General features: G+C 44.2%; 1 protein-coding gene across 1 annotated transcript in view; it reads left to right on the top strand.

Annotated features, from left to right (window-relative positions):
- The window catches only part of SLC25A45 (solute carrier family 25 member 45), an 88,714-nt gene that overhangs the window by 40,324 nt on the left and 32,885 nt on the right, over nucleotides 1-15,505 (top strand). The window contains exon 2 of the mRNA XM_088471081.1: nucleotides 12,942-13,008. Coding sequence (XP_088327207.1) covers nucleotides 12,972-13,008 — 37 coding nt within the window. The 5' untranslated portion in view covers nucleotides 12,942-12,971. The remainder of the gene's footprint in view (nucleotides 1-12,941; nucleotides 13,009-15,505) is intronic.

The following is a 15,505-nucleotide window of genomic DNA, read 5'->3' as shown; positions in this document are numbered from 1 at the left end:
CTCCAGCCACACTAAGTTATATTTCACTGATTTTCTTATAATATACTGCTCATTTCAACCTCTTTACAACTCAATAAAACTTATGAAAGAGAGCAGTAAGGCTGCTTTTATTTCATATGACAAATAAGTGTGCTGCAAGAATTTTATTGCACTGATGTTAGCGAATTCCAGTGCTATCTTTCAGCAGGAACAAGCAGGAACTCAGGCCCTCATTCAGAGGCGCTCGCAAGAAGCGAGCGCTCGTTCTGAATGAGGTGGCCGCTTCCTTTATTTAGCGTGGCCTCCTGGTTCGCTAGCTAAGCTGTGGGTTACCACGCACAGCTTAGCGACAGACCAGGTTGATGGTTGCGATGGTGCTTGCGACGAGACCCTAAGGTTGGGTCTCGGTAACTGCAAGCCCCAGGGAGCTTCCTGCTCTGATCGAGCAGGAAACTCCCCACTGACATCACTGATGATGTCAGTGCGGCCGCCCACAAAATGGTAGGCGTTTCTTAAGGAACGCCTCCGTTTTGGAAACCACCTCCCCGCCACGCCTACAAAACGGGGTGAGCTGTCGATCAACATCGACAGCCGCCCCTTTTGTAGAGAGCTCCGGAGTGAGAGAGTTTCTCTGTCGCTCCGGGGCTTGCGCACGCGCAGTGTGGCTGCTGCGCGTGCGCAGGGCTAACCATCGGCCCGGTTGCGAGCACATCGGCACTTGCGACCGGGTGTGAATGAGACCCTCAGTTCTGAACCTATATATATTGGCTTATACAAAATGTTTGTGACAAATATTCTAGTTCCACTTACAGATCCAAAAAGATCCATTTGTAGTTTCTACAGCAGTGATGAGAAACAGGCTTCACTTGCACCTTCCAGCTCCTTCCTGCTTACTGTCATATTTGAAAGTTATAGCTTGTAATCAGGGCCGGATTTAGAGGGGAGGGGGATCAGGGTAGGACACCCCGGGGTCGCTACACACAGGCCTGACGACAGGAGGACTTGGGGCACAGGTGTACCGCTGCCTCTGCTGCTTCATGATCAGCAGGGCACAGGCAGGTACCGGTATGAGGACAGTCCGGGGAGCCGCTGTAACTTTATTGCACCGGTGGTGGCCGATGCAATAGAGTTTCTTTTGTTTAATCGTCACGCAGTGCTGCATCCTCTGAAAGTCAGACAGAGCAGGTAGCAGAGGAGCTGCATCGAGCACTTGGAAAAGGTAAGTGGCAGGGGAGACACTGTTGTTGGGGAACACTGGGCTGGAGAGACAGCAGGGGTCTGTGGGGTGCCACTAGAGGGGGCATTGTGGCCATATTGCAGGGGGACAAGGTAAGGGGCCAATATATTGGAGGGGGCCCCCACAAGCCTTAATCCAGCCCTGCTTGTAATGCTTATTTAATATTCCTGTTGAAATCTTATTATAGATAGGTCTCTTTCATTGATCAAATGTATTAATTTAAATTACTATTTAGATTATGTGTAATGTTCGGTCCTTTTGAAAGTCATATAGGACCCTGGAAGTGAATCAGGTTGCCAATCACTGCTCTACAGATTCCCATAAAGTTAGATATGTCTTACAAAAATCAGAATTTCCACCATACCAACTTATTTAAATATATTTATTTTTCCAATTTATTTTATATATTAAAGCACATTTTTGTTATTATCCTCTGCTTCAGCCTATGTTTACAGTGGTTTGCAAAATTATTAATCCACCAATTCAAATGACATTATTCATACTGTGAATGTGAAGGAAAACTGTGAAAATGAAGACCAAAGATCATTCTAATAAATGAAAGATAAAGTTATAGACATGCACAAGATGCACATACCACCCTGGCAGTGCTTGGTCAAAGTTGTCCCTCAAAACTCAGCATCAGAGCAAGGAGACTTGTGAGGGAAATTAAAGAGAGGCTAAGTATCCCTCTGAAGGTATCACAGCATTCAGTGCCTGATACTGGAGTGAAGGTGCAACAGTCAACCATAACAACAGTTGTGCATACAACTGGCCTTTATGGGAGGGTGGCTAGAAAGCAGGGCTGTAACTAGGGGTGTACGAGTGATGCGGCTGCACAGTGCATCTGTAACGGCACCCTGCTGCTAGAATCTCTGCAGCAGTGCCGTAGGATGCTCCAGATGGTCACAACGCTGCCCTTACAGCACCCCGGTGCATCCTGGGGATGCTCCGGGCATTGCTGTAATCACCCGCTCCCTGGCGCAGGCCACGCCCTCATGTGATGTCATACGTAGGGGCGTGGCCTGCACCAGGGCGCGCTAGCTAAGGCACTGCTAGAAAGAACCCATTACTTTAAAAAAAAAAAAACACATCAAAGCAAGTCTAGAGTTTACCAAAAACATCATCATTTCTTAGGTAAAATGAGGGATACGTTTTGTGGTCAGACGAGACAAAAATGGAGTCTTGTGGCCCAAATTCAAAACGCTATGTGTGGAGCAAACCTACCACTGCCCATTCCGTAACAAACATCATCCCAACGGAATCGGTATAAATTACCGCCGGACCTAAGCCGGAAGGCCAACAGATGAAGATCCCGACTAAGGTAAGAAAATACCCTAACCCTCCCCTCTTCCGCCCCTAACCCTCAATTAGGGGTCCCTAACCCTAACCTCCCCCCAGGGGTGCCTAAACCTAAATCCCCCCCGGTGATGCCTGACCCTAACCCCCCCTTCCCCTAGCCTAACCCTAACTCTCCTGGGGGGTGCTTAACCCTAAGTCCTCCCAGGAGTCCCTAAACCTAACCCTCTACCCTCACGGCTATGAGCTCTCGATGCCTGGCTTACCTACGTTCGGTATGCCGGGTGTAGGGATTTTGGCGTGGGGCTAATCATAAGCGTCGATATTTAGACGCCTATTATTAGTTCCATGTCGGGCTTTCACTGTCAGGAAGCCGGCAGTCGGCATTTTGACCGTCGGGTTCCTGACTACATCCCATCCCAACAGTGAGGTTTGGGGTGGCAGAATCATGTTGTGTGGATGCTTTGCCTCAGTGGGGATTGAGCATCTTTTTAAAATTGAATGACAGATGAATGGTGCAAAATACAGGACTGAGCATCTTCTTAAAATTGAAGGACAGGTGAATAGTGCAAAATACAGGGAGATATAGTAAAAGACAACCTGTTTTAGTCTGCTAGAAAACTAAAGCTTGGGAGAACGTTCACCTATCAGCAGGACAATGGTCCCAAGAACAAGGCCAAGCAACACTGGCATGGCCTTTAAACGGCCAAATCAAAGTCTAGATTCAATTAATAATCTGCAGCATTATTTGAAAATTGCAGTCCACAAGTATCATCCAACCAACCTAAATGACCCTTAAGCAAATCTGCAAGGAAGAATGGGCAAAAATCACTCAGTATGGTACATGATATAGGCGGATATGGGGGGGGTAACATGATGACATGCCCCCTGGGTGGTGCTAAACACACTTCTGAATGTTTTAGCATACTGATGGCGCACCAAGTTGCAGAGTATCCCTCTATAGATTTCCATGGATACACAACCTAATGAAATGAGCTGTACACCCCAATGAAACCCATATTATTAGTTTAGTTTTTGTAGATGTTTACAGCCTGCTTGTTGCCTTTATAGGGGTTGAACAGTACAGATTAGAAAAAATAGCATAAGGCATGTACTTCAATAGCTTTCTACTGTATACAACATTGTATGCTTTCATCTGGCTGATTATTGTCAAAACCAGCAATTGGCTTTAACTACATAAAATACCTCAAATACAGTTTCATCTATTTGCATCTCAAACGTATACACTACTGTTCAAAAGTTTGGGGGTCACTTAAAAATTTCCTTATTTTTCAAAGAAAAGACTGTTTTTTTTCAATGAAGATAACATTAACATAATCAGAAATACACTCTATACATTGTTAATGTGGTAACTGACTATACTAGCTGCAAACATCTGGTTTTTAAAGTAATATCTACATAGGTGTATAGAGGCCCATTTCCAGCAACCATCACTTCAGTGTTCTAATGGTACATTGTGTTTGCTAAGCGCGTTAGAAGACTAATGGATGATTAGAAAACAATTGAAAATCAATTATGTTAGCACAGCTGAAAACGGGTTTGCTCATTAGAGAAGCTATAAAACTGGCCTTTCTTTGAGCTAGTTGAGTATCTGGAGCATCACATTTGTGGGTTTGATTATACTCTCCAAATGGCCAGAAAAAGAGAACTTTCATGTGAAACTCGAGTCTATTCTTGTTCTTAGAAATGAAGGCTATTCCATGAGAGAAATTGCCAAGAAACTGAACATTTCATACAACGGTGTCAATTACTCCCTTCAGAGAACAGCACAAACAGGTGCCCAACTGTGCAAGAAGACAAATACATTAGAGTCTCTGGTTTGAGAAATAGATGCCTCACAAGTCCTCAACTGGCAGCTTCATTAAATGGTACCCGCAAAACGCCAGTGTCAACGTCTACAGTGAAGAGGCGACTCCGGGATGCTGGCCTTCTAGGCAGAGTGGCAAAGAAAAGCCATATCTGAGACTGGCCAATAAAAGGAAAAGATTAATATGGGCAAAAGAACACAGACATTGGACAGAGGAAGAGTGGAAAAAAGTGTTATGGACAGACAAATCGAAGTTTGAGGTATTTGGATCACACAAAAGAACATTTGTGAGAAGCAGAACAAGTGAAAAGATGCTGGAAGAATGCCTGACGCCATCTGTTAAGCATGGTGGAGGTAATGTGATGGTCTGGGGCTGCTTTGGTGCTGGTAAATTGGGGGATTTGTACAAGGTAAAAGGGATTTTGAATAAGGATGGCTATCACTCCATTTTGCAACGCCATGCCATACCCTGTGGACAGCGCTTGTTGGAGCCAATTTCCTCCTCCAACAGGACAATGACCCAAAGCACACCTCCAAATTATGCAAGAACTATTTAGGGAAGAAGCAGGCAGCTGGTATTCTGTCTGTAATGGAGTGGCCAGCGCAGTCACCAGATCTCAACCCCATTGAGCTGTTGTGGGAGCAGCTTGACTGTATGGTACGCAAGAAGTGCCCATCAAGCCAATCCAACTTGTGGGAGATGCTTCAGGAAGCGTGGGGTGACATTTCTTCAGATTACCACAACAAATTAACAGCTAGAATGCCAAAGGTCTGCAATGCTGTAATTGCTGCAAAAGGAGCATTCTTTGACGAAAGCAAAGTTTGAAGGACAAAATTATTATTTCAAATAAAATTCATAATTTCTAACCTTGCCAATGTCTTGTTCTATTCATTTTGCAACTCATTTGATAAATAAAAGTCAGTTTTCATGTAAAACTAAATTGTCTGGGTGACCCCAAAATTTTGAACGGTAGTGTAAGTAAAAATTCTATTGCAAAAACTGCAGTCTTCCATATGTATATTGAGTGGGACATATCTCTAGATGTGTGTGACTCAAAACACAGTTCTTCCTCTCCAGATGTATAAGGCTACAAGTCTGACATACGCTGAAAGCTAAATATGGATGCATTCTGTATGTATACACAGTATGGAAAGGTTTAGTGATTACCCACATATAGACTTACATGAACCTCTAAATATGTATCTCGTTTAATAAAAGATAAAAGTCAGGGGGTAATGTATATTTACTAAAGTGTGCGTTTTAGAAGAGGAGTTCTTGCCCATAGCATCCAATGAGGTAGTGGACTCCACATAGTGAATTCAGCCTCCAAAAAGTCCTATGATTGGTAGCAGCTTGCGAGGGTGGATGAGAGACACAGAGCTTGTGCAGAGCAGAAAGTTATTTTATTAACTCTTACTTATAGGGCACCACAAGAGGTCAGCAGCACCATACATAGGGGGTGATTCAGCTTCGGACGGAATGCAAAGCTGCACGTAGGCAACTTTGCAATACAGTCCTCGCTAGTAATATGCAAATTCAGGAAGAGGTTATTGACACCCCTGCTGCATTTGAGATCCCAGCACTGTGACCGAGGTCGCAGGCTGGGATCACCATCACGACAATTGGTCGCGATGGTGGACGGCACCTGGCCACGGCCCCTTTAATGCCTCTGCCTGTCAATCAGGCAGAGGCATAGAAGGGTTCTGCACATTCTCAGAACGGGTACTGCGCACGCGCAGATTCCCGATAATCATACGTGCAATGCTGAATGAGGTCCATTGAGCATACAAAAGTTCAGCACAAGCATTGCAAGACATAAAGTGCATACACCAGTACAACATAAGCATAGCAGAACCTAAAGTGCATACAAAAGTACAACACAAGAATAGCAGAACATAAAGTGCATACAAAAGTACAACACAAGAATAGCAGAACAGAAAGTGCATACAAAAGTACAACACAAACATAACAGGACATGCAGTGCATACACAAGTACGACACAAGCACATATTTGCCTACCCTCCAGATTTTTTAGGTAACCCCCCCCCCGCACCCCCAGAAGGGTAGACACTTCTGCCGCATTCTGCCCACTTTCTAGTGAAGTGGGCAGAATGGGGAGAATAATATCGGGGATTGGCGGGTCCGTGTATTGGGGGTGGGGCCTAATGACGTTGATTCTGAGAATCACTAATTTAGCCCCGCCCCTATTTTAGATATCTAGCGTTTGCAGCGAATTCTCGCAAGGAGGGTGTTCTTAATGAGGCGACCCAGCTGGCCCCACCCCCAACTCTGCCCACCTGCTTCTCCCCAGGCTTCTCCCAGAAGGAGAATTTATAAGTCGGCAGGCATGCACAAGCATAGCAGGACATGCAGTGCATGCACAAGTACAACACAAGCATAGCAGGACATGCAGTGCATGCACAAGTACAACACAAGCATAGCAGGACATGCAGTGCATGCACAAGTACAACACAAGCATAGCAGAACATACAGTGCTTACACAAGTACAATAGAAACATAGTAATTACAAAAAGAACAATATATTCATGGTGGTTGCTAGAAAATCAGTGCAGTGTCACTGAAAGCAAAAAGAATACCATGGAGGGAGGACATGATGGTATAAGTAAGGCAAGGAGGAGTATACAAGAGAAGAGTGTTCTGCTTGTGCGAGTTTACAATCTGTAGGATAGGGGTGACTCAGGGATTAATCAGTGTATGAGGACATAAGGATTACATAGGAAGAGAGCTGGTAGGCTTTGATAAAGAAATGGGTTGTGAGAGACCCCTTTATGCTATGGAGAGCAGTGGAAAGTCCGATAAGGTGGTCAGTGGTTGGGAGCAGCATGAGTGAAGTTGTGGAGCAGAGAGTGGGAAGGGGGTAATTTGATGGCATAAGGATCAACAGCAGGGGCGAATTGGGAAATGAAAGTGGCCCTGGAAAAAAAAAAAAAAGAGGCCCTATGCGCCGAAAAGTGGGTGTGGCTCTGTGGCAAGGGGCGTGGCTTTGTGGCAAGGGGTGTGGCCTTGTGTGGTCTCCTTGTTTTCATCATACTGTGGACATGCCCACTGCTCCGGGAGCTGATGGATATGCCCCCAGTCCCTCTCACCAGAGAATAAACACAGCATGTGAATAAGTATTTTCTTACCTATATGATTTCTTTGCAACTCTGAAGAAATTGATCCTCCCTGGACAGGCAGTGTCCTCAGTCAGTTTTCACTATTCATGCAGGAGATAACATGGTCCGGAAGCCGCCTGTTAGCGTAGGAATAAAGCCAATGTCATCAACATGCAACAGAGGTTCTCGCCAGTACCATCCCCCTGTATCTCACCAGCATCATTCCTCTGTCATTCTCCAATACAGGTTGAGTCTCCCATATCCAAAATGCTTGGGACCAGGGGTATTTTGGATAACGGAATATTCCGTATATTGGAATAATTGCATATCATAATGAAATATCTTGGGAATGGGACCCCAATATACACACAGAATGCATTTATGTGTTATATACACCTTATACACACAGCCTGCAGCTCATTTTATACAATATTTTCAATAATTTTGTGGCTCAAGCAAAGTTTGTGTACATAGATGAAATAAATTTATGTTTCATTTACACCCTATACACACAGCCTGAAGGTAATTTTATACCATATTTTTAATAATTTGTGCCTTAGACAAAGTTTGTGTACATTGAACCATCAAAAACCAAAGGTTTTATTATCTCAGTCATGCCAAAATTATTCCGTATTTCGGAATATTTGGATATGGGAGACTCAACCTGTACCATCCTCCTGGGTCTCTCCAATACATCCCACTGTCCAGCTGCAGCTACTCTTTGCCCCCAGGGCCATCTCCTTCTCCCCCGGAACCATCTCCTCTGTGCTCCCAGTGTCAACCCCCTCCCCACATCACAGCATCCTCCCACAGCACAGCAAAACCCTCTCCCCTCACAGCACTGCTCATAGCCCCCTTCATAGCCCCTCACAGCACAGCCCTCCTCATCACAGCCCCCTCATAGCACAGTCCTCCACACCACAGCCCCCCTAAGCACAATCGCCCTCATATGACAGCCCCTCACAACATAGCCTTCCTCACATCACAGCCCCCCTCAACTCAACCCCCCTCAACACAGCCCCTCACAGCACAATCGCCCGCATAGCACAGACCCTCTAACAGCACAGCCCACTCACAGCAGAGTCTCCCTCATATGACATCCCCCCTCAGAGCAAAACCCGTCATTACAGCCTGTCACAGCACAGCCCCCCTCATCACAGTCCCTCATAGCACAGGCCCCCATATCACAGCTCCTCGCAGCATAGTCCCACACTCTCCCCACTTACTCAGACCCCCCACATACAGATCTTTACTCCCCTCCCTCAGCTCCCCCCCCTCACACACACACAGCGCTTACCCATACATAGATTCCCCCCACTAACACAGTTCAACTACCCTCTGTACACAGATGTCCCCTCCAGACCTCACCATAGATGTCACCTAGACGCGGGGGGGGGGAGGCAGGAATCATCTGCTGAGCTGGCTGCAACACATTGAAGAGATCAGTGCTTCCATACAGCATCGAGTGCGGCTCCGCCCACACCAAGCCCCCTGTCTGAAAGCACTGGTCTCTTCAATGTGTCTCAGAAGGTAATCCCCCCTGAGCCCCCACAACTAACACCGACCAGGCTGCCTATACGGTAATGAGCCCGAAGGTATGTGCTCAGTGCTTACATCTGGACACACATTTGCCAGCCCTGCACATTACCGTATAGGCAGCCTGGGCTTCGGCAGTTGTCTGTCACTCACCTGCGGACCCGCACCACTGCCTCACTCCTCATCCCTCGATGACACCATCGCCGACGGCGGACAAGCTGGGTGGGTGGAGCTTTAACAGGCTGGCCTCTCTTCTCGCGAGAGAAGCTCAGCCGCGCAGGCACACTGTAAAACACACATTGTACAGGGGCCGGGTGACGCGAGTCGGGGGGCGGGGCCACAATTGAAAAGCAGCCCCACAACCAATCGGCCCACCGGGATTCTTCCCGCAAAAAGTAATGGCCAATCCGCCCCTGATCAACAGTCATTGGTAGAGCAATGAGGGTGATGAGGTTAGGATGAGGTTTGAGATGTACTGGGGAAAGGATTGGGTGAGGGTAAGGAGTTTGAAATTTACTCTGTAGAGTACGGGGTATGGCCTGACAAATAGAAGAGGCAGAAGCAGAGCTGTTGAAGAGAAAGATGAGCCGAGCAGCAACATTAAAGATGGACAGGAGTGAAGAGAGGTAGGGAAGGCCAGCTAGGAGGAGGTTGCAGTAGTCCAGTTGAGAGATGACTAGTGAGTGATTATGGGTTTTAATGCATCCTGGGTGTTTATAGTCTTATCCTGGTAATGTTACAATGGTGAAAGTGGCATGAATGGGAGTGGGCATGAATATGGGGTGTTAAAGAGAGTAAGAATTTGAGGATAACTCCTAGACAGTGGACTTATGGGACAGAGGAGAGGTTAATATTGTCAACAGATAGAGAGAAGTGGGGATGTGAGGACTCTGTGGGGAGGAAATATTATGTTTGAATGAGTGCAGGGACATTCAGGATGAAATGGCAGAAAGACAGCTTGAGACACAAGAGGGAGAGATCAGGGGAGGAGATGTAATGCTGAGTTGGGCGATATATTGTGCAAGTGAAGTAATATTTGATAGTGCCGAGTTGGGAGATATGTTGTGCAAGTGAAGTAATGTATGATAGTGCTGAGTTGGGCGATATATTGTGCAAGTGAACTAATATATGATAGTGCCGAGTTGGGTGATATGTTGTGCAAGTGAAGTAATGTATGATAGTGCTGAGTTGGGAGATATATTGTGCAAGTGAAGTAATGTATGATAGTTCCAAGTTGGGAGATATGTTGTGCAAGTGAAGTAATAGTGCCAAGTTGGGAGATATATTGTGCAAGTGAAGTAATGTATGATAGTGCTGAGTTGGGAGATATATTGTGCAAGTGAAGTAATGTATGATAGTGCTGAGTTGGGAGATATATTGTGCAAGTGAAGTAATGTATGATAGTGCTGAGTTGGGAGATATATTGTGCAAGTGAAGTAATGTATGATAGTGCTGAGTTGGGAGATATATTGTACAAGTGAAGTAATGTATGATAGTGCCGAGTTGGGAGATATGTTGTGCAAGTGAAGTAATGTATGATAGTGCTGAGTTGGAAGATATGTTGTGCAAGTGAAGTAATGTATGATAGTGCCGAGTTGGGAGATATGTTGTACAAGTGAAGTAATGTATGATAGTGATGAGTTGGAAGATATGTTGTGCAAGTGAAGTAATGTATGATAGTGCTGAGTTGGAAGTGTTGTGCAAGTGAAGTAATGTATGATAGTGATGAGTTGGAAGATATGTTGTGCAAGTGAAGTAATGTATGATAGTGCTGAGTTGGAAGATATGTTGTGCAAGTGAAGTAATGTATGATAGTGCTGAGTTGGAAGATATGTTGTGCAAGTGAAGTAATGTATGATAGTGATGAGTTGGAAGATATGTTGTGCAAGTGAAGTAATGTATGATAGTGCTGAGTTGGGAGATATATTGTGCAAGTGAAGTAATGTATGATAGCGCCGAGTTGGGAGATATATTGTGCAAGTGAAGTAATGTATGATAGCGCCGAGTTGGGAGATATATTGTACAAGTGAAGTAATGTATGATAGTGCCGAGTTGGGAGATATATTGTACAAGTGAAGTAATGTATGATAGTGATGAGTTGGAAGATATGTTGTGCAAGTGAAGTAATGTATGATAGTGCTGAGTTGGGAGATATATTGTACAAGTGAAGTAATGTATGATAGTGCCGAGTTGGGAGATATGTTGTGCAAGTGAAGTAATGTATGATAGTGCCGAGTTGGGAGATATATTGTGCAAGTGAAGTAATGTATGATAGTGCCGAGTTGGAAGATATGTTGTGCAAGTGAAGTAATGTATGATAGTGATGAGTTGGAAGATATGTTGTGCAAGTGAAGTAATGTATGATAGTGCTGAGTTGGGAGATATGTTGTACAAGTGAAGTAATGTATGATAGTGATGAGTTGGAAGATATGTTGTGCAAGTGAAGTAATGTATGATAGTGCTGAGTTGGGAGATATATTGTGCAAGTGAAGTAATGTATGATAGCGCCGAGTTGGGAGATATATTGTGCAAGTGAAGTAATGTATGATAGCGCCGAGTTGGGAGATATATTGTACAAGTGAAGTAATGTATGATAGTGATGAGTTGGAAGATATGTTGTGCAAGTGAAGTAATGTATGATAGTGCTGAGTTGGGAGATATATTGTGCAAGTGAAGTAATGTATGATAGCGCCGAGTTGGGAGATATATTGTGCAAGTGAAGTAATGTATGATAGCGCCGAGTTGGGAGATATATTGTACAAGTGAAGTAATGTATGATAGTGCCGAGTTGGGAGATATATTGTACAAGTGAAGTAATGTATGATAGTGATGAGTTGGAAGATATGTTGTGCAAGTGAAGTAATGTATGATAGTGCTGAGTTGGGAGATATATTGTACAAGTGAAGTAATGTATGATAGTGCCGAGTTGGGAGATATGTTGTGCAAGTGAAGTAATGTATGATAGTGCCGAGTTGGGAGATATATTGTGCAAGTGAAGTAATGTATGATAGTGCCGAGTTGGGAGATATATTGTGCAAGTGAAGTAATGTATGATAGTGCTGAGTTGGGAAATATGTTGTGCAAGGGTGTAGTTGGTATTGCCGCCAGCCGCATGGCCGGCGGTTCAAATCCCGACAGCTGAAGCCCGGCAGAGGTGAAGATCCTGACTGCGCTAAAGGTAAGTATTGCTAACCTAATCCCCCCCCCTAACCCTCCCTTAGGGGTGCCTAACCCTAACCTTCCCCCCAAGTGCCTAACCCCAGGGTGCGGGAAGGAGGGGTTAGGCATCACCGGGGGAGGTTAGGGTTAGGCACCACTAAGCAAAGGTTGGGGGGGAGGTTAGGGTACTTACCAGCCCCAGTCGGAATCATGATGGTTCGGGCTTCCAGCGTCGGTATTTAGTCCACCGGCGATACATCCGGCGGTATTACATACCGATTCCGTATATAACATATGCTTTTCTTTTGACCCTCATATGTCAACTGCTTAAGCAGTTATATCTTAGTTACTTGGTATGGATAGTTAGTTTCTCATAGCTTAACAGGATGATTTGATAATTTACCTTCTTCTTTAATTGATTTCATTATTATTCATAGATTATTATTTACCTGTTTTCCTCCATTTTTCCTTTTATATCTTATCTGCTGTCTGGTTGTTTGCCTTGTCAGTCTCCACCCTTCTTTTTCTAAACCTTGGACTGTCTCCCCTAAAATGTCCCTTCTGAAATGTAAAAATTAATAATCTAAATATTTTGTATACATACTTTTTTAAGTAGAATGTGTTATATATACTTTTCATTTATCATCTTCAATCTACATAATTGTATCACGTTTAAAACTGATATGTCCACCTACTAGTTAAACGTTACTTATGCAACTATGCAGCACACAACTCAAAGTTCGAGTCATTTGTTTGAACTGTAAAACGTTTTATTCTGTGCTTTTCTAGCAAAATCCATGCGGATCTGGAGTTTCTGCAATGCCGTCTTCTGAATTTATTGCCGGTTGGATTTCAGGTAATTTTGCATTTCATATGTGTTATAAAGTAGGTCCCAAGTACTTGTCCCAGAGGTCTGCATGTTAATTGCCAGGATACGTTAACAATTGTGAGCTATGTCAGTCTGTATAGAGAGACTTGTGTTCTCATAAACACTTCAGGAGAGTGATGTGTATAATTATGGATCGTAAAGTACTGTGATAATTGTCAAGTGTGTTAAGCTGGGTACACACCTAAAGATTTTCTGTCCAATCATCCAACTAGTTGATTGGTTGGAATGAAAATCTGGTAAGGTATGGGAGTAACTGATGATCAGCAATTTGCTCCTAAATGCCAGAATTTTTTTTTAAAAATGGTCGTTCAGACAAGTTTGTTAAATGTTTGATCTAACAATATGTTCAAACACCAGTTTTTGTCCATTTTCCGGCATTTGGGAGCAAATTGCTGATTGTCATTTGCTTTCATCCCTGACCAGATTTTCATTCCAACCAATCAACTAGTACTAGTTGGATGGTTGGACAGAAAATCTTTAGGTGTGTACGCACCAAAAGACTGTTAAGTTGTAGCTTATATGAATAAAGGGGATCATTCTTGTGTAAAAAGCTGTTTGTGATGTTTGTTTATTGGCAGAGGAGGAAAGGAGCCTTCTGGTGTGCTCATATAAAGCAGGGTAAGTTGTACATTGAATGTACACTGAAGTGCCAAAAGTCATGGGATAGCAGTATGTAAATGTAATGGTAGGTGGCGTCACCGTACTGTGACGTCTTGCAAACTCCCAAACCTGCATCAATGGTAATGTGACGTCACGTGAGTCAGTTTGAACACTAGCTAGGCTGCTCATGGCAAGGCAAAGTGAATTATCGGAGTTTGAACGGGGCATGTTAGTGGGTGATCTACGTATGGGACATTCCATTTCTAATGTTGTGTTGACATTCAGCATTCTTCGATCTACTGTGTCACGTGTGTTCCGGGAATACCTCATGGAAGGCATTACCACCCACAGCAGACAATGCAGTGACCAACCACGGGTGCTTAATGATAGTGACCAGCGGCCCCTGGCCAGAATTGTCTTTGGTAGCAGACAAGAGACACTGGCTCAAATCACACACACACACTTTATATATATATATATATATATATGTATATATATATATATATATATATATATATACACACACACATACAGTGCCTTGCAAAATTATTCACCCCCATTTGCACTTTTCATGTTTTGTTGCCTCACAACCTGGAATTAAAATTGATTTGCTTGAAGGTGTGCATCATTTCATTCACAGAACATGCCTACAACTGTGACGTTGTGTTTTTTTTATATTGTGAATCAAACAACATTTAGGACAACATAACAGAAAACTTCAGCGTGCATAACTATTCACCCCCCTAAAGTCAGTACTTTGTCGAGCCACCTTTTGCGGCAATTACAGCTACAAGTCGCTTTGGATAAGTCTCTATGAGCTCGCCACATCTTGCCCCTGGGATTCCTCAAGGCAAAACTGCTCCAGCTCCTACATGTCGGATGGTTTCCGCTTGTGAACAGCAATCTTGAAGGCTGACCACATTTTCTCAATTGGATTGAGATCTGGGCTTTGACTAGGCCATTCCAACACATTTAAATGCTTCCCCTTAAAACCACTCGAGTGTTGCTTTAGCAGTATGCTTCGGGTCATTGTCCTGCTGGAAGGTGAACCTCCGTCCCAGTCTCAAATCACAGACAGACTGAATCAGATTTTGCTCAAGAATATCCCTTTATTTAGCACCATCCATCTTTCCCTTGCCTCAAATCAATTTCCCAGTCCCTGCTGCTAAAAAATCCCCACAGCGTGATGCTGCCACCACCATGTTTCTCTGTGGGAATGGTGTTCTTGGGGTGATGGGATGTGTTGGGTTTGCTCCAGACATAGCGTTTTCCTTGGTGGCCAAAAAGTTCAATTTTAGTCTCCTCTGATCAGAGCACCTTCCTCCATACATTTGGGGAGTCGCCCACATGCTTTTGGCAAACTCTAATCGTGTCTTCTTATTTTTATCACTAAGTAATGGCAAATTTCTGGCCACTCTTAAATAAAGCCCAGCTCTATGGAGTGTACGGCTTATTGTGGTCACATGCACAGATACACCAGTCTCTGCTGTGGAACTCTGCAGCTCTTTCAGGGTTACCTTTGGTCTCTATGCTGCCTCTCTGATTAATGCCCTCCTTGCCCGGTCTGTGAGTTTTGGTGGGCGTCCCTCTCTTGGCAGCTTTGTTGTGGTACCATGTTCCTCCCATTTGATGATGATGGATTTGTTGGTGCTCCGGGGGATCATCAAAGATTTGGATATTTTTTTATAACCTAACCCAGAAATGTGCTTCTCAACAACTTTGTCCCTGACTTGTTTGGAGAGCTCCTTGGTCTTCATGGTGTGATGCCTCTTGCTTAAGGGCCTCTGGGGCCTTTCAGAAAAGGTGTGTTTATACTGACAGATCATGTGACACTTAGATTTCACACAGGTGGACTTCATTTCAC

Source organism: Taudactylus pleione, unplaced genomic scaffold, assembly GCF_031769625.1.
Source record: "Taudactylus pleione unplaced genomic scaffold, aTauple2 ptg000109l, whole genome shotgun sequence".
Lineage (NCBI taxonomy): Eukaryota > Metazoa > Chordata > Amphibia > Anura > Myobatrachidae > Taudactylus > Taudactylus pleione.
Note: the sequence above shows the minus strand (reverse complement) of the source record. Positions and strands in the feature narration are given on the sequence as shown.